The 27,009-nt window shown below is 34.0% G+C and overlaps 1 protein-coding gene across 7 annotated transcripts in view; it reads left to right on the top strand.

The window, feature by feature from the left end:
- LOC150097375 (serine/threonine-protein kinase Sgk1-like) overlaps positions 1 to 27,009 on the top strand; it is a 163,959-nt gene that overhangs the window by 127,144 nt on the left and 9,806 nt on the right. For 6 of the 7 annotated variants that reach the window (XM_090407387.1, XM_090407389.1, XM_090407386.1 and 3 more), the window contains exons 10-11: positions 1,123 to 1,242; positions 3,467 to 3,604. In XM_090407387.1, the coding sequence (XP_090263513.1) occupies positions 1,123 to 1,221 (99 nt within the window). In that variant the 3' untranslated portion in view covers positions 1,222 to 1,242; positions 3,467 to 3,604. Of the gene's footprint in view, positions 1 to 1,122; positions 1,243 to 3,466; positions 3,605 to 27,009 lie in introns of those variants that run through there. The other variant, XM_090407384.1, reaches the window with a different exon arrangement.

Raw genomic sequence — 27,009 nt, 5'->3', positions numbered from 1 at the left:
TGCATAATGTTGCACTAAACATAAAACCCATTTCTTTAATGGGTTTTATGTTTAAGATTTGTTAGTTGTGTTATTCAACACCCTTTCTATTCCTAAAAAAGCACACCCGAGTGCAAGAAATTAATAAAAATTTATTTTTTTATGCATGTGGATTTTAAAAAAGTATAAATAATTGTTCAGAATTGGACAACAATTCTGAACAATAAAAAAAAATTGCTTTGTTTTCTAGATAAGCTCTAAAGATATAACAAGTTTCAGAAAGCAACAAGGAACATCAAAAGCTTCAGTCTAGATTTAAAATTATTCCCCCCTCCCTCCCTCCCACATTTAATATAGTACTGTTCCTGCACATCTTAACATGCTTCCTAGACACTAAATTTCATTTACTTCCATCCACAAAGAACATATTATTCCTTGTATGATATTAAAAGTTTGCCAAATTTTGAATTTGGCAGTTCTAACTGAAACAAAATTGAGATAGGAAATTTTTGTAAGTAAATACTGTGGCAGTGAAGTCCATCCAGGACTTCATATAACTTTTGGAACACATTGAAAAAGGATGTTTCTGTACCATTCATCTTACAAAACAATCATAAATTGCTGGGTAAAGTTCAGTACAATCTGTCATCAAACCTCTGTCATTGCTTTAAGCATCTTATGCAGAAATGTATTGTTCGTGTACATCGGGAGTCTGTTTTTATCAGATTTAGATAATCACCGCTGAGAGAAGTACTTTCAAAGTATTACATCACATTTTTCAGACAATTATAACAATATATTGAGCTCTGGGAATTTCGAATGTTGCATATAGAATTTGTCACCTGATTCTTCTCCACATTTCCCCTAATAGGAAACATGATATTTTTGTTCTTGTTTTCCAGAGTTGAATAATGGAATTCATGATACCATTAAAAATGAGAAATCTGTGTTATATTGACAGATTCACTATAGTGGTCAAAGATATGCTAACTTATATTCTTATTAAAGATATTCTGAGGAAAGATAGAAATTTGTAACCATCCAGCTGCTCATTGTTTCTTTCTAGACTGTATGCTAGGTACTTACTACATTTTTTTGGTTAAGGTTGCATATTCAAAGTTGATTCTTATTTTCATCCTTTAGGATGGGAGTTCAAGTACTTCTGAGCATCCATTCAAGTGTCATAAACGAAAAATTTCCTCTGTAATTGAACAAAAACCAAAACATGCCAGGATACAATAGCACTGAAAATATCTTGACACTGTAAGTGCATATCTTACATTTTTTTATTAATAATTTAAGAAAATTTCTAATATTTCCAGCATTCTGATATTTAAAGATATGGGATGTAAAGTTTGTAGAATGAAATTTTGGCATTTAGAGTGGGAAATTACTTGATAATACAATCTTTGTGTTCTGTGTATCTTCCTCCTATGTTCCTACTACATTATCTAACATTATGTAATGATTATCTTCCACCAAACGTCACAGCATTATATTTTGAAAGTTTAAAGTTCAATGAAAACATTTATTAGTTGAATTAAACTTGCCAAGAAATTATATTGTTTAATCCTTTATCTAAGTGCAAGCAAACAAAGTGCATATGAAGTATTTTCATGACTAGGCTGATGTATTATGTAGAGGCTGATGACTTATCAATTGCCTGCATGTCCCATAATGCTATGTATTATGGGAAGGTCACTCTCCAGGCTGCTTTTGGACTTTTAAGGTACTGTTAAAGCGAGGGTACCTCTCCAAAACTCAATCTTATAGATCACTAAATCTCACTGAGTGATTCGAAAGAACCACAACCGAACTCATCACACCTGACCTGAGTTACTTCAGAGAAGGAAACTCTGCAGTGACAGGCAGAATGCTCTACTCCCTAGGAAGCAAGCCCACCATCAGTGGGGCCAACCAGATGCAGAAGAGATACAATGGCTGCATTAATGCAGAAGTCATATTTCCCATATAAATAAGTAGTAAAAAGGTTTATCACCTTCTTATTAAAATAGTTTGCATTTATAGATAGGTGTGGAAAGCTTTTTTTCACTTGGTTAAAATTTAAATTAAACTTGCCAAGAAATTATATTCTTTTTTAAACCATTATCCTTAATTGCTAGCCAGCAATTAATATATTTTAAATATGTCATAAAGTCAATATTACCATCAATACCATGAAGTGCTGGAATTGACTGCACTTTACAGGAAATAACTTGGTAAATGAATATATTTACTATTATTTATATGGCATTGGGGTTCTGCAAGGTAGTTAATAACTGTCATTACAACAAATTTGCTGTAGTGAGAGTTGACTGGAGCTGAAGGTATAGTTTATTCTAGTGGAAGATTTGTTATAATGAAATTCAAAATAACCTTGATATTATGGCACTTTGTTACTGAGTAAATTTACTGTAACAGTAAATGAAATGTTTGCTATAATGAGAGAATTAGTCTTTGAATGAATTGTTTGCTTAATATTCCAATCCATTTATATGTCTGATAATTAGTTAACCCTAAGCCCACACCTGGTACTAATGCATATAGTTTTAGACTTTTGTGGGTGGGATTCATGTTAAAAAAAGAAGAAAAAAAAAAGTAATATTTTATGCTGTCTGTTGTCTAGAAGGGAAAAAAAAAAAAAAAAAAAATATATATATATATATATATATGGCAGAACTGTCCTTAATAATATTTTCTCTGGTTCACTGTAGATAGCTTTATCATAGGAAAATTATTTTCTTGTGATAAAATAACTTTGATTTGGTACCTTAGAAATTTTTCTTGAGTTCCAAGTAAAATTGAGGGAAGGGGGAAAGCAGGAAATGACTTTAAATTTAAGTCAAAGTACTTTTCAAAAAAAAAAAAAAAATGAAAAGGTGGGATATGATTTAAAAACTAGCGATACAGAAAATCTGCAACTATCTTTAAGACTTTGGCTTTGAAAAATTATATTGTGGTATAGTATTTAATGTACATCAACATGACTAATGTGATTAGTTAATACCTTACTTTGTTGCTTAAATATGTTTTAAGTTTATAAATAATTTTGTTGTATTACAGATTGATATTATATTTATCTAAATAAATTTGAAGTTTCTAATAATAATGTATAGTAGCATATTTCATTATGTAAAAACTGTAATGAAAACCACTCACTCAATTGCCTAGGAATCGAAATGATTAGAAATAAGTTAAATTCTCCTTTCCCCATCTTTTCATTTTGGTTTCATCAAAGATCACTTCTATTGTAACTCAAGTTACTAAGACAGTAAATAATCTCAGAAGTGCAGTATAAAACTACACTTCTGAGATTATTTAAAATATTGCTAACAAAGCAGATTGTAACCAAGACTTTTTTTTGTAAGTCTTAGTTATAATCTAAATAATGACTACTTGCCTTATGTAAGATATGTTTTTTGCAAGATTAAACACTATCAGCCACCTGAATGTTTTTCTCTAACTATTTTTTTTTTTTTACTTCTAGTGATTAGTTTTTTATATTTAAGGAAAAGAAGATTCACCCGGATAACTTTAATGAGATGCATTTGTATATATATATATGTAAATATGTACATTTACATTTTGTAAAAATAAAAATTAATTTTTATATATCTATATTTGAGAAATAAAATTTACTATTTTGTCCTATGAATTCTTCCAGTTTTACATCACCTGCAACTTAGTGTTAGCTTTATCTTAACTAGTTAATGGCATAGAATTAATTTCAATGAAAACAGTTACACAACTTGTTATTCCAGACCTTTTTCAAACCATTAAGTACTGATTTTTCAGTTCCACCAAGGTGGCAGGAATATTGCTAGATGTTTTTTCAAGCATGGTCTGATTTTAAAAAAAAAGAATCTTAAAGATTTCCAAAGCTTATGAACTTATTTGGAAATAGTTTTATAAACATTAAATGCTGTGGTAAAATTCAAACTATATCCTGCTGGTGCTAAATTGAGACTTTAAATTAACCCTTTACCAACTGGCTTGTCACTGCTTGATTCAAAATGCTATAAAACAAAATCCTGTTGAAACTTTGATTTAGATGTCATATTATACATTAGCCAATCTAATAATAGAATTAAACACTGGATTATTAGTATCAAATATGGTTCCCAACATATCAGTCTGAGAGGCTTTTTATAAAATTACACTACTGCAAACCATAAGTCATTTATAACAACTATTACTCCAATAACTCATACTGTAATTGTTGCATGTTAATATAGCACAAAGCAGGGATTACCTGTTTTAGAGAATCCTGTAGGTGCACTTTTAAAATAGATGTTATTCAGTCTGAACTTTGAAACCACTAAAATTAATAGGTGGGTGCTGAAATTCATCACCCGATTATGACACCACCTCCCTGCTTATTGGAGGCCCAAAGTGACTTGCAAAAAGATCCATGTTTGGTCTTTAGGATTTCTTAATTAGTACCTTAATTTTTTTTTTTTTATATATATAAAGTAAAAAATGAAATAAAAATACCTTGCTCTACTCATGGTATTAATCTGCTATACGATCTTTCAATGGATTTCAGTTCTATAAAAATGATAAATTACACTGAATTCCACAATCAATTCCTCATTTCTTTAAAAAAAAATGTTTCCATAATATGCAAAATACCTACAGATACAAACTATCAAGTAGTGTCATGTAATATGAAATAAGTAGCAGCATTACATTCAAATCACTGTGTTTTGTAAATGGAAATTTTTCAATACTGCAGTGTTGATTATAAGGTCAGATGTCAGCCTAATAGCAGTTTCTTATGAGGTCATGCATAAGATCCATGTGAGTGAGGCTGAAGATTTTAGGGAATGTAGGGTTTCCATCTCCCTAACAATTTGACTACTTCAAAAAAAAGGAAACACTTTCTGCCACTTGTTCTCCCAAATTCTTGGTAAAGTGGTTTGCAGAGGAGAAGGCGTTATCATGCAGTGAACAGGAGACCACTGCACTGCGAGAGACATATTGCAAATCTTTTCTCTCATGACCTTACTATTATTTTCAAGATTAGTTTTTTTTTAAAAAAAAACATCTTAATGCCAGAAATTACATACAACAAAAATTCAACCCAAAATATTAATTATAAAAAAAAAAATCTCAATTCCCACAGTAATGAATTCAGCTTCTTTATTTGGCTTTTAGCAGGATTATGGTCAGTTGCTTAGTGAGTAGTTCTATTATGTAAGAAGTAATTTTCTTATATTTAGCAGCATCCATGACCACTACTGCTCTCCCTTTGTATGTTTGCATAATTATCAGATTGCTGTTCTGTCTCGAGGATTTTAAAGTATTCACAAATAGACATTAAGTGGAGGAAGGTTTGGCTTTGAATAATGCAACTTCAAAGCATAATTTGTTGGCTTTTTCACTTGAAAGATATGAGAGGTTGTGGTTGAGATGGTGTTTTAGGAACAGTGAAAACATTGCATCCTTTAGGAAAAAGTCTCGACCGGTAGTATGAGGACCTCCAGAGATGTTGACTGCCCATTTGTTTATGGAGGATTATTGATACTTGGTTTTTCTTTAGAACATAGATTCAAACTTAGTCTGTGACATACTTGTTTATCCAGTGTGAAAGCAATAATCAAATATCTTCCAGAAAATTTTCCAGAATTAATATCTATCGAATAGTCTGTTATTTTTAGATGTCTAGAAATACTAGTCTTGTATTTATGGATATTAAAGTTATTAATCTATGTTTCAGTTTCACTGAAAACAATTACTTATCCTTCTCAGGGAAGAAGATATGATGAAAAAGACTAGTCAACTTTGCAAGATGTCAGTTCAAGCTACAGGCCACTTTCTCAAAAAGTGCTGTGATTCCAAGAGAATTCTTACATTTGCTAGGTTAAAGAAACCATCATATCATCTGGGATGCCATTAAAATTTATATCCACACCAGCTGTGCCCTAGCAAATAATCAACTTAGTTGCCAGTGTATTGCCTGAATTTAACTTCTTCCACACTTAATAACAATTTATTACAAATTGTTGTACAGATCTCTGAATAAGTGAGTGTAACCTCTAAGGGGAGTGGAAAAAAAAGCAGTTATCAAATAACTCATCCATAAATGAATAGCTAGCATCTTTGGACATCCTGTTACTCCTACTCAGAGTTTTTCTCTCTAAAGGATGACTTTTCCATTGTTCCTAAAGTATTCTTTATCTCAACTTTCTTTATAACATTGAATGCAGCCTCTCATCTTTCTAATGAAAAAGTCAAATTGTGTTTTTTGAAGTTGCATGTATTATCGAAATCCAACTTCTACTTGCAAATTTAATGCCGTAAAATCCTTGAGATGGCTATTCCATCTCAAGGACAATTACAAAAAGCATACAAAAGAAAAGCAGCAGTGGTCATAGATGTTGCTGAAATCAAGAAAATGGCTTTTCTCTTATGTGGTAGAACTACTAAACAAGAGATTTACTAAAATCCTACTAAAAAGCCTAATCCAAAAACTAAAGTCATTCCTTGAACTCTTCAGCTAGGTCAGTGATTAAGAAATGGAGAACTTATTTTGATAGAACCACTCACTAGCCTACCAGAAATACACTAGGAAGATGTTTCTTCCTCTGAGACTTTGTGCATTGATTTTTCCACCTGTCAAATTGTAAAAGTCTCTTGAGCAGTCATACAAGCCAGTCCTGTTCTTTTATTAAAAATTTATCAGTTTCTGATAAAACTTAATATCTGTAGGCTGTGACAATAAGTTTTTATGGTAAATCAACATTCAGTCATTATTTACACATATTTTCATTGGACAAAACCCTTCAGTTATTATCACAAAATTTACTTTCTGAGATATTAAAGTTCTGATTTTGTTATGCACTCTTGGATACTTTAGCAAGAAAAATCTACAAGCAGATAAAGGGTACAGTCATGGAAGCTCTCTCTTGTCCAATTACTATTTAGAATACCTTGAAGACTTTGTTCACCTTTACACTCATTTAACTTTCATTTTGGATATGCTATGTTGTTGTCATCTTTACTATGCCAAGATGTCATGTCAGCAGTTTAACAGATGTTTGTACTCCCTGAAGATGTTTCAGTGATTGAATTGAAGTATTGGAAGAATTAAAATAGTTTTAATCCTCTCAGCAATTAAGAATTAGCACATGCACAGATGATATGGTTTCCCTTCCTTGCATTATCAACAATCTAATTCCTACATTAAATTTACCATGGAAAGAAGAAGAAAAATTGTAAATTAACCTTCATAAATTTTACTCTTCTGCTTGCTGGCATCCTGTATAGTTCTATATATTGTAAACTGATTCACTGATCAATATATTTAAGGATTTTGCACAATATTGGCACAGTCAAAACATAGCCTATAACATAGATGGCGAACCTATGGCACGTTCGCCATAGGTTCGAAAATTTTGCTGGCACGTCAACAATTTACAGGTGATATCCTTTTTATATGCTTATAAATTATTCAACCTTTTTTTTTTTTTTTAATTGTTACAATATACAAGTTAAATTTTGTTTTACATCAGACAGCAGCTATCTCGTTTGAGCTGGCACAAGAATTCACACATGCATTATATGGCATATTTCAATTCATGGTACAATTTTATTTGAAGTTAGCCTTTGTGATCTGTCATAATGATATTGAGAATTTCAAATGCAATAAAACAAAACATTTATTTCATGTAATTGAAAAATTGGACAAGAGTTTTTAGTTAGATGCTGATGATGAATTTCGATTAATCCTTAGCATGAACAACTGAAAATGTATGTTTTGGGGTTACAGAAATTGCGGATAGGAAGAATGGGGGATGGATACGAGAGAGTAATATTTCAAAAGATCTATTTCAGTGATTACACCACATTTTTTTCTTATTCAGTTATATAAAACGCTGAAATAATAGTTCCCGACAAGTTTCGTAAATCGTAGGATTTACAAAAAAAATCATCCTCTTAAAAAACCAGGAGTCTACAAAATCCATTGCTCTTGCGAGATTTGCTACATAGGACAGACAGGAAGATCTGGAGAAATACGCATTGCTGAACACCAAAAAGACGTACAATAAAAAAGAGAACAAAAAACGGGTCTTGCTTTCCATACCACTTCCACTGGGCATGATGTACTCTGGCAAAAAATGACGACGTCATAAATAGAAAACAACAGTTATATAAGAAAATTTAAAGAAGCTGCTAATATGCTAAAAAATCCAATGTGATAAAAATCAAGGTTTAATTCTCCAAGTGTGGTCAGCTCTAATAAAAAAATTCTACCTCAATCTGAGCTCGGACCGTATGAACGAGAACAAGAACATGTGACATCGTCCAGTATTGTTCAACGTCAATAACGTTATATATCTGCATTCTGTTATTTGAGTTTTATGAATAGCCAGACAGTTATGATTTGTATTTATTAAATCTCTTGTTTAAACTTTAAGTCATACTATTTACCCCCTGAAGATGTAAATCCTACGATTTACAAAACTTGTCGGGAACTATTATTTCAGTGTTTTATATAACTTAATAATAAAAAAAATGTGGTGTAATCACAGAAAAATATCTTTTGAACCAATTAGCACAGAAGTCTATGCCTGCAAAGAGTAATATTTTTTAACGCCTCTGTAGTGCAATTGGAAGAATGATGGTATATTGCACCCTTCGATTGGAATAGGCCTAAGTTATTCTCGTCGTGATGGGAGGAATGTTTATGTGGACTTTTTCAATTGAAGGTGAGGTAGCAGGGTGTTTTGCAGAAGAAATATGATTTTTTCTTCTGCAAACCAGGTGTTTTCTCGTGAATTTTTTTGTCTAGTCTGGTTAAAAGATCAGAATAATATTCCCTAGTTATTGTTTTACCCTTTTCTAGATGATTAATAAACAAAATGCCTTCAACATCCCAAAACATCGATGTCATGACCTTTCCTTCTGATGGAACCAATTTTGTCTTCTTTGGCGCTGAACAGCTGGCTTCTGTCCACTGTTTTGACTGCTGTTTCGATTCTAGTGTGTAATGGTGAATCCCAGTCTCATCCATAGTAATAAATCGAATGCACAAAATCAGTTTTATTCTTGTTAAAACGCTCCAGGCACTGTTCAGAGATTTTCATACGAGTGCGTTTTTGATCTACTGTGAGCAAGCGCAGCACCCATCTTGCCCAAAGCTTTTTCATATGCAATTCTTCATGCAAAATATATCCTACACATTCTTTTGAAATGCCTATAGTCTTGGCAATTTCAAGCACTTGGACTCGCCAGTCATCCAATACCATATCGTGCACTTGATCAATGATTTCTGGTGTTGTTACACTTTTTGGGCGTCCTTCACGTGGATTATTTTCAAGGCTGGTATGGCCGTGTTTAAACTCGGCAGCCCATTTCTTAATTGTCGAAAATGAAGGAGAAGAGTGCCCATAAACTTTATAACTTCTAATGAATTTCTTTTGGCGTTAAACCTTCTTTTAAAAAGAATTTTATAACTCACGATACTCAATTTTATCCATTTCAAGGGATACAGAACACTTTTGCTTTAGACAGCTGTATAAAACAAACTGCTTGATAGAATGACTTGTAATTTCACATGGATGCTTATGACAGATGTACTAACTTTAGAAGAAAAAAAATCTTGCCAATAGTGTTGCCATCTATGGTTGAGGCCGAGAACTTTTCAGACCACCCTGGTATTTCATGTAAGTTTCAGTTTTTAATTTTTAAGTATGTCAGCTTATGTTAAAGCAGTGATTCATTACTTTCTCCCTCTCCACTTTCTGACTCACTCCACTCCTTTGCATGATACAATGGATCTGGGAGTTTGGTTAGAAATAAAGCACTTTATCAAAGACTACACCACAGATATGAGAATTTGAGAAAAATTTGGGGAGTGAATAGATGACATCAATGGCAGAAATCATATTAAAAATTAAGGTATTAGAAAGAAACTTAACATTGTCAGCATTCAACAATGTGTGAGCAGAGCTGATCTAAATTATATTACAGAAAATACTTTTGTCAGTTAAGCTAAGCCAGCATATCATTAAACTTTGTTATAATCTGACAGCACTTCGCATACATAAAATATATACACGCACACTGCTTGGAAAGAAGTCAATTTACACTTCCAGTGGAAAGGTGCATCACATCATGTAACAAGTTATGTTTGAAGCCAAAATACAGAAGAATATGATGCTCTCAAGTCAGTGCAACTGTGTTTGGGTAAAATGGCTGCGAGAAGGGAACTGACAGTTTGAAAGAAACATTGTGATAGAATGCCATGTAGGCCTATCTCTTTGGCAAATCCCACATTACCCGAACCAACATGCATCATCATCTTCAGTGGTGTAAGTTTGGGAAGCTGTGTTATGGAGTGATAAATCGTGCTACACCCTCTACCAAACAGATGGTCAAGTGTGGCAGATGTCTGGTGAATGTCTCTTACCAGCGTGTAACTCCAACTATGAAATTCAGAGGTGGTGGTGTGATGGTATGGTCCTGATTTTCCTGGTGTGGGCGTCTTTGTGATGCCATGAACATTGCACTCCAAGAGATATCTGACCATTCTTGACAATGCAATGTTTCTTCCTTTGTCTGTTGGTGGTAGTTGAATTTCATTCTGCTATGTGATCACCACATTACTTAATGAAGACCCGGAGTAGTTTTAAAAAGTGCTGTTGTTCTTTAGAGAAGCATTTTTTCCTTGAGTATTTAGCCATTGCCCTGTGAACAACTGTGCAAGAGCATTTTGAGGGCATAAAATTCCAGTCAGGGTCTCCCCCACATCCCTAAGACAAAATTAGTTGTGTGCAAAAAAAATATTGCCACATAATCTACTTTATTATACTATATAATATCTAACAAATAACACTGATAATCTGCACTCATAACTATAAATAAGTCTTATTATTAACAAAAAAAAAAGTTATTTTTATTCCATTCATATTTAATAAATCTAGAAATTTACATGATACAAATGCATGACTGAAATATTAGCTTCACCTTTGTTTAGTTAACTCTCAAGCACCAAGCAATAAATGCAGTTCTGGATTATATTGGCATTGTAGCATATCGCATTAAAGTGAAGTGTCAAAAAAAAATTGATCATATTACTAAGTGTTTAGAAAGTGTTAGAAACTTCGAAAGCAAAAGCACTAGAAATACAATTGCTTGTATGATTATCCTTGTAATTACAGATCTGGAGAAACACTGGTGCACACCCCTTCCTTTCCTTTACATCCCCCCCCCCCCATGGTATTAAGTATGCTTTAGGTTTATGCTCTTTTGGTGGATGGGAATGACAAACGTTTTTTGCAAAGGTACACTTTGCACTTGCAGTGAACAAAAATTATGAAAGTTGGAAATAGATTTAAAACTGATTAGTCCTTACCATTATCTTTTATTTTATCAATAAAAAAAAAACTTTGAAATTTTTGATATGCATTTGATTACTGAACATGTTGAACCTCAGTTCTGATAAATAGTTAACAGGATTGGAGTTGTCATTAGTACCTATCTATAAAAAGAAAATAAGTTGGAGAATTACAGTAGAATTTTTCTAGTAAGTGTTCCAAGTAAGATTTATGAATCGGTTATCATATCACATTATGATAACCAATTGTGTGTTAGGATCAGGATCTGCTTGCAATTAGCATGGGTTTGTAGTACAAATTTAACCAAAGTAACTGTTGGAATTTATTATTTCAGATTCAGACAGAAATCATATTCTGAATACAAATGATTTAATTTAAAAAAAGTTATCAATAAATTATCAGAATAAAGTTGAACATTTCACATATTAAAAATCATGTATTTATTTAAATTAAGGGGATATTAAATCCCACATTGTTTTAAAACTGAATAAGAAACTCAAAGATCGGAATCAAAGAGTTTCATGCCGAATATAGTAACTATAAACGCTTACACTAGTAGTCGCCAATACGTTTATAGTTACTATATTCGGCATGAAACTCTGATTCCGATCTTTGAGTTTCTTATTCAGTTTTAAAACAATGTGGGATTTAATATCCCCTTAATTTAAATAACATGAACTTTTTGTTTATTCTTAAAAATGGTGTTTATTACATAGTGATAACTGAAACTTGGTGGTAAGTTTCATCACTTTCATTCCAGATTTGCAAAGGCTTAAAATTTCATAAATTAAAGATACCAAGAAATTATATACTTGGCTTAATCCTTTATCCAAGTGTAAGTAAACAAAGTTTGCGCCTGAAGTATTTTCAGGACTGGGGCAACTCGTGGTAAAAGTGGTATGACTTCACATCACTTGCCTTAGTATCCCATAATGCAAAGCACATCTCCTTGTGGACATGTATAATGCTATGCATTAGGGGAAGGGTCACTGCCCAGACTGGTTTCGACCTTGATTGAGGTCTCTTCAGCAGGAGCCAGATCCAGAGGTGATACTAAGGTTGAAGTAATGCAGAAATCATGTTTTCATGAACGAGTCGCTTAAAATTTCATGTTTCCTTTCTAATTTTATTCCTTTCCACTTCTTTAAGAATTTTGTATTCTCAAATTCACTGTTTCTACTTTCAAATATGTATGAGGGCACAAATATGTAGTGTACTATAATTTTAAATTAAACAAATTGCAATAGTTAACTCCAACTGCAGGCTGTAGACTAATTCCCTCTGCAACTGTGAAGCAGTCAGGGAATGAATTAAAAAAAAAAAATCATTACTGATTTTAAAAAAAAACATCTGTATGCAATATTTTGTGACATAAAACTTAGTTATTGGATAAAAAAAGTAAATGATGCTGATTTGGTTATTAGAAATCATTTATACTAGTTTAAAATGTTTTATTCTCCATTGTATGCCCAGTAAGTCAAGTATATGCATCCTAATCACTTCATTTTTTGTGGCCTGGCATTTCATATGGTCATAATAGAAAAATTTCCCATCATTGGGAGGGGGGGGGGGAATTGTAAAAGCCAAACAGTTATAAAGCATGGGGTTTACTGTATAGCTTATGTTTCAGTTTCAAATCAAGAGTTAGTATGAAAGGACAGGAAGATGGGTTGATGTTAAATCATGTGTAAGACTGGACCTAACTATTTCTGCTATTATCTATATGGACCAAATTATTAACTTTTAGATTAGTAGAGTGGGTATTTCAGCAAAAATGACAGGAGAAAAAAAAAAGTTTAATGAAGATTAACATACAGACAAATTGATGTAGCTAGGATATTTTGAAAGAAAGAGCTGATTAGAGAAGAAACCTAACAAATAATTGACTGGTTTATAAGAAAATTGTTGATAGTTGAACAGAACTCATTACGTATCCTTTTATAATATTGGTCCCCCACATGCATCCTTGACGTTATACTTCATAAAATAAGACTTGTCAGACAAATCTTATTTGAGCTTATCAAATAACCACTGCTCTGAAAACTGCATTAAGTCAAACTTTGGTAATACTGCAGAGTGAAATATAGATAAGTGATATTTTGTAGCAAAGATCATTTAAGAAGTTTAATGTTCACATATTTTCTTTGACTCTCCTGAGAGCTTGCTACAGAAATATTTCTTATTGTGACGTCCTTATGTACAGAAAGAGATGCATAGCACAGGCAAGAAAGAAATGATTCATGACTTATTTTTCACGGTATTAACAACACCACAAACACTTTTATCAACAAAGATGTTTTATTAACGCTTATATTTCGCTGATTTTCAACTCAGCATCATCAGAGCACAACACCTGTAAACGCGACAGTGAGTGAGTGAAACAATATAATTGCAAAAGACAAAAGATCTAAAGTTCTATTTTTGGCGCCCTCTAACGAAAAAAAAAAAAAAATGCAGTTATCCAGGAGTTTTTCTTAGGGTAACCGTCTCCCAAAATTTTGGCAAATTAATGCAACCATATTTGTTAAGGTTGGGAGAATTCTTCAAAGCCATTGCTGACTCAAAAAATAATCTTTCAGATCTATAACGACTCCTAAATAGCACATTCGTTTTCCTCCATCTAATCCTGTGTGAAGGAGTGTCCAAAGCGTGGTCTGCCAGTCCTGACTTGCCATAGTAATAGTAGCGAATGTATCTTTCATGTTCTTCCAGGCGGATGTTCACTGATCTTCCTGTTTGCCCATAATAGGCCAAGTCACAGTCACATGGAACTTCATACACTCCTGGGTGTGCTAAAGGGTGAAGTTTATCCTTAGGCGAGCGGGTCAGAGTTGCCAGCTTGACATGAGGTTTGAAGGTGGTGCGAAGGCCATGTTTCAACAATACTTTGACTATTTTTTCCAATGTACCTCTGATATAGGGAATAGAAATGGTCATGTTGTATTCTTGTGTATTAGGGGAGGGCAGAGTAATGGGCCTATGTAGTATTTTATCTATTTTGTAGGGATTGTAGTAGCCGTTGGCTAAGAACATATGGCGCAGGTACTGGAGTTCAGTGGTCAGAGCTGTATCGTTAGAACAAATGGCTCTGGCTCTGTGTGCAAGTGTTTTTAAAATGCCGTACTGTTGGACTGGATGATGATGTGATTGTTTATGTAGGTATCTTCCTGTGTGTGTAGGCTTTCTGTAAATAGAAAAAGATAGTGATCCATCTGAAAGGTGGGTGGTGGGTGACTAATGTGTCAAGAAATGGTAAACAGTTATTTGATTCTTTTTCTACTGTGAAGTGAATTTTGGGGTGTTGGTTGTTTAGGTAGGTGACAAAAGCATCTAAAGTGTCTTGTCCGTGGGGCCAGATGGCAAACACATCATCTACATAGCGCAACCACACTTGTGGCTTGTATGTAGCTGTGGTAAGTACTTTGTTTTCAAAGTGTTCCATGTAAAAATTTGCTAATGGGGGAGAGAGGGGGGAACCCATAGCAGTACCATTAATCTGTTTGTAGAATCCCCCCCCCCCATGTAAAGTAACCTGCATTCATGGTAAATTGAAATAATTCAAAAATATCTGGGGGAAATTTAGACTTGATTAAATCAAGAGTGTCTATAAGTGGTACATTGGTAATTAAGGAGGTGACATCGAAGCTAACCATTATGTCTGAATTTTTTAGGATTAGATTTTTAACCAGTGTTTTGAAATGGATTGAATTTTTTACAAAAGTAGAGGAGTTACCAGTAAGAGGGGCAAGCGACTTAGCTAAATGCCGGGCCAGTTTATATGTGGGACTATCTATGCTATCAACTATGGGGCATAGGGGAATATTAGTTTTGTGGATTTTTGGTAATCCATAAATACGGGGTGTTTTAACATGAATTGGTTTTATTTTCCTGATGATTTCTTTAGGCCATGATGTCACTTTTTTCAGTAATTTTCGGACTTTTTTCTTTTGCGACATCGTAGGGTCTCGATGTATAATTTGATATGTGGAACTGTCACATATGAGATCTTGCATTTTTCTGTTATACTCTTCTTTATTCATGATAACTGTTGCATTTCCTTTATCAGCTTTTGTAATAATATTTTTATTATTATATAACTTTTTAGGGCAGTTATTTGCTTACGTGGCATATTGCTTTTTGGAGGCTTAGTCTTGTTTATAATACTTGCTATATCTAGTCGCACGTTATTGGCCATTGCTGGCGGAAGATTGTGGATACCCTGTTCTACTTTCATCATAATTTAGAGTTTAGGAATTTGTTTGGGCGCGACGGCAAAGTTATGTCCTAAACTGAGAGCATTCTTAGCTTCTTCAGTGAGTGTTTCCGACGATCATATTTATATATATATATACATATATATATATATATATACATAAGGCACATCGTATTTATCGACGAGCGAGTTTAGCGCTTCTTCGAGAACAAATCGTCGCATAGAGCTTAGTAAGCTAAACAGCTCTACAACAAGAACTAATAAACATGTTAAATCCTGAAATATGGACTGTCCTACAGCTGAGTTGAAAATCAGCGAAATATAGGCGTTAATAAAACATCTTTGTTGATAAAAGTGTTTGTGGTGTTGTTAATACCGTGAAAAATAAGTCATGAATAACCATCAACACCTAAGCTTATCTGTTAAACAAATAATGATGTTCACCATCCTAAAATGTCTTGCTTTTGGCAAACTACTGAAACATATCAAATGGTTGGCCTCCATTGCTACTAATGCTAAGTTTATTACATTATATAGAAATAATGAATGCTGTCTCATGCTATAAGGCCACAGATTATGCCACTCCAGCCTTGCTGGTGAGAGTGTTAGAAGCAGCACTCCTTATGTCTTCTACCATATGGCACAAGTTTTTGACTTCAATAAGCAAGTTTTAATCAGTGTCACCACAGTAACATGTCATTATGATACTTGTGTATCAGGGATGTGCTAGGTGTAGACATTTTGGATATATATATATATATATATATATTAGTATATCTAGCGATATTGAGCCTCCGTCGGTATAGACAAAGCCCTTTGGTCAGAAAGACTGGGGTTTCGATTCCTGTCAAACACGCGAGGAACCTTTATCTAGTCTCTTTCGACTAAAGGTGAGTTAGTCAGTCTCATGCAGAGGTAGAGGGAGGGGGTTTCTGCCTGGAAACTCAGGTTTTTCGTCCCTCAGAACAGGCACAAACCGGCTGGGTGAATATACACTGCTATAGTCAAAAATACATCCTCCCCCCAGCAGTAGGCCGGCTGAGGGCTTGTACTAACAAAGTCGTATTGATGTAACATGCAGACTGCATTAGAAGGGGGATAAACATGCAGAGAAAGAAGAAGAAATATATATGTAGCAACACATTAGTACTAATGATGAAATATATATTATTCACTATTAATTTTAAATATATTTTTATATAATATATATAATCATATATATAATTTTAAATTTTAGCTATAGAACGAGATTAATTATTTTAATAAAAAGTTATGCTATTCTTAATATGTCGAATTGTTCAACTTTTCCGATTTTATACTTAATACACATTAATTTAAACTACAAATTAAACTATGAAAGAGCAGTTTAATCAAGATTGACCATGAAATGTTGAATTCACTGATAATATTTATGTAAATTATCTATTTAGCTTTAATATTTTAATAACATTATGCAATATGGTGAATAAAATGTCAAGTGTACATCACTTCAGTTATATGCATTTTGCAAAGTACTGAAAAGTGAAACTATCACAGATTGCTCTGAGCTGTAATATTAAATATCAAAACATGGAAAATTCCAGCACTCAAAATGTTTTGAGTGCTGGAATTTTCCACACACAGAGAAAGAGAGAATATTAGGATTAAAAAAAAAAATGCTGTTTTTAACACCACAACACAATTATCCTTTACAATATATAATTTATAGAAGTAAAACAGATACATTGAAGTTGGCTGTCTTTGGACAAATCAAAACCAGCACTTCTCCAATTAAGAGAAATATCATATGACATTACAAATCACAAGTGTAAATTAGAATATGAATAAGCACTTTCAGAATTTCTAATAGACTGGATACATCTTAAAATTATAATTGTACTAACGAAAATCATAATGGTCATGATGCATATAGTGAACATTCTTTAAAATAACTCTTAAAAATGCTTTTTTTAATAATAGATTTCAAGACATTAAACATAAAACTGTATAATGTAAATTTAGTGTGGCATGAATCTCTTGAATTTAAGGCTGAAACAGTTTGGCTTTCTTTTAATGAAATACAGTAATCTACCATTTATCCAACCCATCAATTATCAGAACTTGCCATTTCGATAATTGAAATACAATTGCAGAGGTAGTTAACATGCAAGGATCATTGTTTTGAAGGTTCAAAAAACAGTAGATTACTGTGTGTGTGTGTGTGTGTGTGTGTGTGTGTGTGTGTGTGTGTGTGTGTGCATGTGTATATATATGGAAATAAACATGAGAAAATTTTTTTTTTAAATATATACTAATGATTAATACATTTGCCCATCAGTAAATCTTCATTGATTCAAAAAAATACTTTGTGTGTTAGAGAATAAAGCACTAACATTTATTCCAAAAAAGTTTCAAGAAATTTGATGATTAATATATCTGAGATTTGTTTTTCTGAAATGGAGTCCTCCCCATCCGAAAAATTATGATTGATATGAATAGAACAAAATGGTACAATATAGTAACAGTAAAAACATGATGTATGTTGACAATGTAAAGTTAAAACTTTGCTAAAAGTAATAGTGATGTTATGAATACAGATTATATCAAGGTATTAAATATATAAAACAGAATTACATGGCACTGTCAGTTTTAATTCAATATATATTTCAATAATTTTAAAGCATTTGTTTGAGATTCATTCCTGATATAATATAATACTGAATACGAAATAATTTAACACACTCAGCAACTGAAAGTTGATACTTCTGCAATTCATTTTTATTTTTATAGAAATAACTGATGGTGTAATGTCACATCTCTAAATTTTAAAATTACGTTTTTTTTTTTTTTTTTTTTTTTTTTTTTTTTTTTTTTTTTTTTTTTTTTTGCTCTTACAAGCAACTTCAGGAGAAAGCACTGGTGCTAATATCAGCTACACATATACTTAAATTGTGTATTTGTTACAAATAACCAAGAGCCTCTCCAGTTTCCACACCTCTATAACAGACTCAGGCTAAAACTTCACTTCATGTTCATTTTTCAGACTGGTCATTTTTGGACATTCTGATTTTAAAAAAAAAATAATTACTGAAGAGATTTTATTATTATTATTTTTTTTAATTATTGGTTTAAAAACTTCCTACATAGATCTTTCTAATCAGATTCACGCCATTATCACCAGAACAAATCAGGTTTCATCTTTAAGAACAAAAGATGATAGGTCATTCCCTTGAAATCAGAAGGGATATCAAGGCTAAGAAAATCAATTCACTGTTAACTTGCATTACCTTACTTCCAGTTTAACCTCTATCCTGCATGCTTAGTGATGATGCTCTGTGGACAGTGCTTAAACTCATTCTACTTGACTGTTAATTCAGTTAAATAATTGATTTGTATAATGTGCCTGTTGGTTTTGAGTTTTTAACTTTTAAATCTGTTTCCTAAAAAATTTCTAACAGTAAATATCAACGATCTAAAGGTAATGCCTTATAAAATCCTAAATGTCGTACTTTTTTTAAAAAATTATTTAATCCTTTTTTTCCCCTCTCTCTTGAAAACAAATAATATCTTATCATTTACTTATTTAGCAGATCTTTAATGGCCAGTGGAAGTCTACGTACCACAACCAATTGTCATTGAGTTCCTAGTTGATGCAGAAAATGGGGCGGGGGGGGGTTTTGATGCAAAAATGCATACATTAAAAAACAATTGTGTATCATTGTATATTTCACTCAGCCTGGCAGTTTGTGGGGTAGCAATGCTGCTATCTTACTAGGGAATGATTGTGGAACAAGATGGTTTCCTGTTGCCATCCTTGTCTGTTCACAAGGCTAGTTTGCCTGCTTTGTAGGAAGAAGGAAGAAAAAAAAAACTTTCACCTGTATATGAGATTGGCTAAATTGCCTTTCATTGACAAGCCCTGATTAAGATTCTTTACATCAAAGACTGGATTCGAACTCAGGCTTTCTAGCCAAAGGTTTCCATCAAAATTAACTAAACTGTGGAGGCTCAGTATGTTATTATATTGATAAAATAACTATTCAGTGTATGATGTGGTGTGGAAACTACTTGAACCAAAAATGTCAGATGGATTATAGAGTAAAATAAAAATAGGAGAATGTATTTTAATAGCACAGGTAGATTAGATACTGCAGTTAGCTAAAAATCAGAAAAAGGTGAATCAAGACTAACATGGTAATTGCAAAGAACTTTCCCTAAGACTGAAGTAGAGTGTCCAAGTGATGATAGAAAAGATTGGCTATCATTATATGGGCTTCAAAGCTTTTCTGAAAGCTTTGAGGCTCAAGATTTTTAGGCTAACCTTTGAGGCTAGAGGCTAGAAACTTTTAGAGGGCTTAAAGACCAAAAAAAAAGACTTGTGCATCAAAGCTTCTGAAAGCTTGAGGTTTGTAGGTAGTGTTTTACAGGCATAACACAAAATAGGCTTCCTCATTTTTAGAAGATATTATTACTGGTGATGAGACACTGGTCACCATGGAATAGAAATCTAAGCAAACTTAAGAATAGAAACATAAATCATTTCCTGCAAAAAAAAAAAAAATCCAAGTCAGATGCCAGTCAGGATTATAACAGGAATTATTTTGACAAAGGTATTTAGTTCTTTATTTAGACACAATCAACAAGGATAAATATTGTGAAACTTGGAAAACTTAGGAAAAAATTCTACAGAGAAAAAGACCTAACTATCATTAAATCCAAGAAATTTCCAAGTTTCTTTTGACAGTTAAGTTATATCCAGCCTACAGTCTGGATATAGATCTCCTAAAGAGTCAGTTATACTGACATCACTTTAACACCAATGAGAAATTAAGACGGTAAACACTGGTTTTAAGTAATGAACATGAATTTTCCCAAAATGCTTTTAGACTTCTGGGTTCAGGATGGAAAAAGTGGATACCTAGAAAACAGTGTTAGTATCTGGTAATCCATAATTATGTATATAATTTAAGTATTTCTAGTTTTATTTGAAAACATGCATTACTTTAAACTTGCTTTTGCAATAATTTTGTAAATATCTGTTTTATGACAAGTATCGCTAAGTCAAATTCTTAATATAGTTAAGCAATCATTTAGTCATTTGAAACTTTAGGAGTTTTAATTTAGCTAAAAACTTAAACATTTAATATGTGCATGTATACAAAATCAAAAACACATTTCATAAAAAAAAACATAAATGCAACAGGTTTAAAATATTTTTAATTTGTGATTTAATCATATAGGAAATGATAGATTCTTAAACCACGGCTGAAATTCACATAATTTTCAACATTTTTTAGAAAAACACTGATCTCTCTAAATGGATGATGTTTGAAAAATTTGATGCAACATAACCATTATTAAGAATAAAATGCTGAATACTATTATTCTAATGGGGTGCTTAAGGGTCAAAGCTGTATAACTGAGAGGAGACCTCCACATAGCCTTTAAAGGAATGCGGAGAACCGACCAGGGCTTCTAACCTAACGTCCAATCTTCACCTTCTCGTGGTGCACCCTGTTGGGTATCTACTTGGATACTGAATGGACGAGGATGGGCTGGCAATTTGGGATTTAGCCGACCAAATTGTATTCTTATTGGTTAAACCAAAATATAGAATGATGGTACAACATGACAAAATTTCATGCCGGCTGGGGCGTCGCCCAGTTAAACAAGGCCCCTGTTGTTTTCGCCAGGGAACCAGGGCGAACAGCGAAAAGTCAGCTACTGGAACAAATCTGAAAATAAACCCCAACTCAACATCACAAGAGTTAAAGATTGGTACTATCAACGTAAGAAGCCTGAATGGCAAAGAAATGGAGCTAGCTGAGGAATTAGATAAGTACCAGATCGACATAATCGGAGTGACTAAAACAAAAAAGACCAAAACTGGTGAGATCTTTCTGAGCAATAAATACAAAATGTTATATTCAGGCAATGACAATCAAGGAAAAGAAGGAGAAGCCATAGTATTCAACACAAAATACGAGGCTAATCTTCTTGAATGGCAGTCAGTCTCAAGTAGAGTAATGTGGGCAAATATGAGAATGGGGAACTGGACAATGAGACTTATTTGTGCCTATGGTCCCACAGAAGGTTCTACTAAGGTAGAAGTGGAGGAATTTTTTGAGGCTTTATAAAAAGCAACTGACACAATGAAAAAGGAAAAGTTGGTCCTTGTTGGGAATCTAAATAGCAGAGTGAGAAATGATTGTGAGACATACAAAAATATTTTGGGAAAATTTGGAGAAAAGAGCAAAGCTAATAATAATGGCAAATATCTGTTGGATTTCTGCTCAGGACATGGACTGGTTATTACTAACACCATGTTCCAACATAAAAATGTGCACAAATTCACATGGAGAGAAGAGGCTAGGAATAAGAAAAGTCTCATTGACTATGTTATTGTTGATAGTGATGTTTTCTCCCTGGTGCAGGACACCAGAGTGTACAGAGGATTCGAAATTGGAAGTGATCACTATTTAGTCTTGAGCAGGATAAAATTGAATTTCATATTGAAAAGAAGAACATGTAAGAAAGTTTTAAAGCGAATAAAAGTTGAGCAGCTCTCAGATGTGAACTGTAGGCTAAAATACACAAAGATTATTGAAGAAAAAATGAAAGAGTTTGAGAACAGGAATCAAACCTTGGAGATTCAGTGGCAAACTCTGAAGAAAACATTGATTGATTCTGCCAGAGAGGCATGTGGTGAGGTTATCTGTAAGGATAAAAAAATCAGAACTCCCTGGTGGACACAGGAAGTTAAAGAGGCAGTGAAGGAAAAGAAGAAAGCATACCAAAAGTTCCTGTCAAATAAGTCAGCTTGTGCTCTTAGAGAATATAGAGACAAATGCAAGAATGCTAAACACTGTGTAAAACTAGCTAAACAAAAGTCATGGGAGGACTTTGGCATGAATATAGAAAATAAATATCAAGAAGGTGGCAAAATATTCTGGAGGTTGTTGAAGAAGCTTAAGAATGGAGGAAAGAGTGCTGTAAAAGGAATTAGAGATGATAAAGGTGACATGAAAACGGGAGAAAAAGATATCCTTGAAGTATGGAGTAATTACTTTGAAAAACTGCTAAATGAAACAAGCAGTGATGACAGCACAGTGGTAAAAAACACTGACCAGGCATGCAGTCAGAAATACATATCCATACTTGAAGTAGAAAAAGCCATCAAAGGCTTGAAATGTGGAAAGGCAGCAGGAGTAGATGATATTCGACCAGAAATGCTGAAGTATGGTGGTATAAGAGTTCTACAGTGGCTGCACTGCATAGTTCAGAAAGCCTGGACAGAGGGAAGAATTCCCGATGACTGGAGTAGAGCTCTCATAGTACCCATATATAAAAAGGGAAATAAAACTGCATGTGAGAATTACAGAGGTATTTCCCTACTGAGTGTTCCGGGCAAGATCTATGCAAGTATACTTGAGAAACGGTTGAGAAGAATTGTGGAAGAAAAGCTTGAAGAACAAGCTGGATTCAGGCCAAATAGAGGCTGTCAGGATCAGATCTTCACTTTACGACAAATAGTTGAGAAAGCGTGGGAATATAACAAAGATCTGTATTTAAGTTTTGTCGATTTGGAAAAGACATATGACAAGGTGCCAAGAGAGAAGCTATTCAATACGCTGCAGTTATTGAATAGCAATGGGGTGTCAATGGGGCATTATATCAAGCAATACTTAGTCTTTATTTGAGTTGTAAGTCAGCAGTTAGAATTGAAGGAAGTACAGGAAGATGGTTTAATGTTAAATCTGGTGTGAGACAAGGATGTACATTATCCCCTCTGTTATTCATTATCTATATGGATCACATTATGAAGGAAAGTGGCATTAAACAGGATATCATAATTGGAGATGTTAATGTCAGCTCTTTGCTTTATGCAGATGATGTTATACTTCTAAATAAATCTGCTACAAGTCTGCAAGATTCTCTGACTAAATTGAATAGCTGTTGTAATAGATATGGTATGAAGGTCAGCAATAAAAAGACAAAGACAATGAAAATAGGCAGAATCATTGAAAATGTCAACTGTGTTGTGAATGGAGAACCTGTGGAACAAGTAAAACATTTCAGCTATTTTTAGGCACGATTTTTACTGAAGATGGTAAATTAAATATAGAAATAGACAACAGAATAAGCAAAGCTGGTATAGTGGGAAGTCAATTGAATAAATTCATATGGAATAAGAGAGAAATTAGTCGGAACACTAAATTAGCTGTGTTCAAACCAGTTTTAACTTATGGATCTGAGAGCTGGGTCAGAAGTAAAACACTTGACCAAAGACTAGAGACCACAGATATGAGAGTCCTGAGAAAGATTATAGGCATGAACAGATGGCATCAATGGCAATATCATATTAAAAACGAAGATATTAGGAAAGAACTTGACTTTGTCAGCATCCAGGAATGTGTTAGCAGAGCTAATCTCAGGTGGTATGGTCACTTAAACAGAATGGGCGAGGAAAGATTAGCAAAGCAAGTGTTCTCTGCCAGGTTGGCAGCAAAACGACCTAGAGGAAGACCAAGATATAGGTGGATTGATACTGTACAAAGTGCTTTAGACGATAGAAATATAAGATCTGATAATGTTGGAGTCTTGACAAGTAACAGACTGATTTGGAGGAAAATTGTAGATAGGAAATTAATAATGATGTAATTTTTTCATGTAGTACTATCATATCCTGTACACCCCTTGAGGGTAAATGGCAGGAATTTGATGATGATCATCATCATGATTATTATTATTCTAATATATTGTATTTGAGATTTTCTGATCTTCTATGATTATATCCAGCATTTTACATTAAACATACACATTAAAAAAGAAATAATGATAATAGCTTTGCATCCTTTGAGGTTATAAACCCTGCTACTTCTGATATGTACAGTCAAAATACTGCACTAAGAGGACCTGGTTGGCTGATTAGATACAAAGGGGCGGGGGGTATTAAAATAATGGAAACACCTACAAATATTTTGGAGAATATTTTTTATTAATAAGCTGTAGGCCCAACTCTGGCTGTTAGAACACCATGAATTCAATGTGGAATAGACTGATACAAGTCGTGTACATAAGATGATGGAATTTGGAACCATTCTTCCTGCAAAACATGTCCCAATTGTGCCAAGTGATGTTGCAGGTGGAAAATGTGATCGAACCTTGGGGAACCAATTGGATACAATACCTTATCAGTTTCTATACCTTCTCATAATATTCGATAATGTGGCTTGTGATACACCTGCCATTTTGGTTACAGAGTCATCTGCAATGTGAGGTAGATAATATGGTGCAATATGCTATCGGCTATCACATAGCCGATGTTGAATTAGCTGTTGTGCAGCTAGTGTGCAAAATGTCAGACCTCAGTGACCACCAAAAAAGGTACCATTATTGGAATGTGGCTTGCAGGAGCTTCCATAACCAACATGGCAGAAATTGTAGGTGTATCACAAGCCACAGTATCGAAGATTATGACAAGGAAATGGACAAGACGTCTCCAAAGTTCGATCACATTTTATGCTTGCAATGCAACATTGCTGGCACAGCTGTAGTATATCCACTCTCTAACAAACAGAGTTTGAATTCCACTATGAGCATGGATGTTTGTGAATGTCTTTAGGTGGCAAATGAATTTCATTACCCAAACTGGGGAAAGCAATGCAGTCAAGCAGATGTTATGGCCTTACAAGAGGACTTGAATAGATGACATGAATGGGCAGGTAAGTGGAACTTCAGTTCAATGTTACAAAGTTTTGAGATTTGGTAAGCAATAATGGGATGCAAATTATACACTTGGTGGGTTTAAAGGAAGTAGAGGAGATGAGAGAACTAGGAGTGATGGTGGACAAGGACATGAAATTCAGGGGCCACATTGCACAAGTTGTGGACATCACATCAGATAATGGCAATGATGCATAGGACCCTGACATGCAGAAATAGAGAGGCTATGATGCCATTGTATAAGGCCTTGATCAATCCTTATATTAATTATTGTGCACAGATTTGGTTGCTGGGTTTTCATGGTGATGAGGATATGTTGGAAAGGGTCCAGAGAAGATTCACAAAGGTGGTCAGTGGTCTTTGGAATGTGGAGTATGAGGACAGATTGAGAGAATGTAAGTTGCAGAGCCTTGTGAATAGTAGGAAGAGGGGAGATATGATTTAGTGTGTTGCGAATGTAGACACACTAAATCAGTTTAAAGCATGGTCGGATGAGCATTGTGTGCAATAGTGTGTACCTCCCACAATGAGTCTCTGACTCCATGGAGGTCAGATGTTAATGATAATAATATATGATATTACTAACCTGCTTATATTAGACCTGAACAGGCTTAAGAAAGTTCTGTGTAGTATATAAGGAAGATATACAAGGAGAGAGGTGGAGGACAGATACACGAAGAATATAAGACGCTTGCCTTCCTCACCATTCTGGTCACTCTCCTGGCTTGGAATATGAGAACAGATTGGCACTAAGATCCAAAGAAAATCCTAGGTAATTTTTTAGCTATGTGGCCAGTAGACAGTGAAACGATTGTGGAAGAATGACATTGCGGGATAAAAATGGGAATAGAGTGACTGATGCAGAGGACATAGTGGAGTTGTTCAATGAGCACTTTATTGGAGTATTTCATCCTGGAGGAGGTTTTAATACTAGAGGGCTAGGGCAGGATCAGGGTTTAGAGGGGCAGGAGGAGAGTGTGTTCCAAATACTCTGGAACACACTCTCTGGATACCAATAAAGCTGTTGCACTGGATGGTATTTCACCACGGGTTTTGAGAGAATGTACTAAAGAACTGACAGCTCCGTTGACCTGGCTTTTCAATAAAAGTCTGGCTGAAGGAAAGGTAGCCAGAGAATGGAAGGAAGGTAAGATTAGTGCCGCTGCATAAGGACGGTAGCAGACTGGAAGTGTCTAATTATAGGCCTGTTTGTGTGTCATCAGTAGTTGTTAAGGTCTTGAAGAAATTAGTGAGGGACTATATACAGCATTGGGCAGATGAGGGTAATGTTATCTGTGAGAATCAACATGGATTTGTTAAGGGTGCTCTTGCTTTAGTAATATAATTGTCTTTTATAATAAAGTGACAAGAGCAGTTGATGAGGGAAAGGCATATACTGCCATTTTTTTGGATTTTGCAAAGGTGTTTGACAGGGTGCCACATGATAAGCTGATATTTAACTTGCAGCACATGGGTTTAAATGTTGGGTTAGTTAAATGGATTCAGGATTGGCTGACTGATGGGTATCAGAGAGTTGTGTATGATGGGGCAATATCAAGGAAGCAGAAGGTTACAAGTGGGGTTCCACAGGGCTCAGTACTGGGACCTGTAGTGTCCAATCTTTATATCAATTAATTGCAAGGGGATATTCAGTTGTTTGCAGATGATGTGAAGTTGGGAAGGGTTATCAGTAATAGTGCAGATGTGGCAGCCCTGCAAGAGGATTTGAATAAACTAGACAGGTAGGCAAATAAATGGGATTGTCGGTTC

This window comes from Typopeltis vanoorti, chromosome 17 (genome assembly GCF_054136105.1).
Source record: "Typopeltis vanoorti isolate ZY-2024b chromosome 17, IOZ_Tvanoo_1.0, whole genome shotgun sequence".
Taxonomy (NCBI): domain Eukaryota; kingdom Metazoa; phylum Arthropoda; class Arachnida; order Uropygi; family Thelyphonidae; genus Typopeltis; species Typopeltis vanoorti.
The sequence above is the reverse complement of the archived record's forward strand: the minus strand, read 5'-3'. Positions and strand labels throughout refer to the sequence as shown.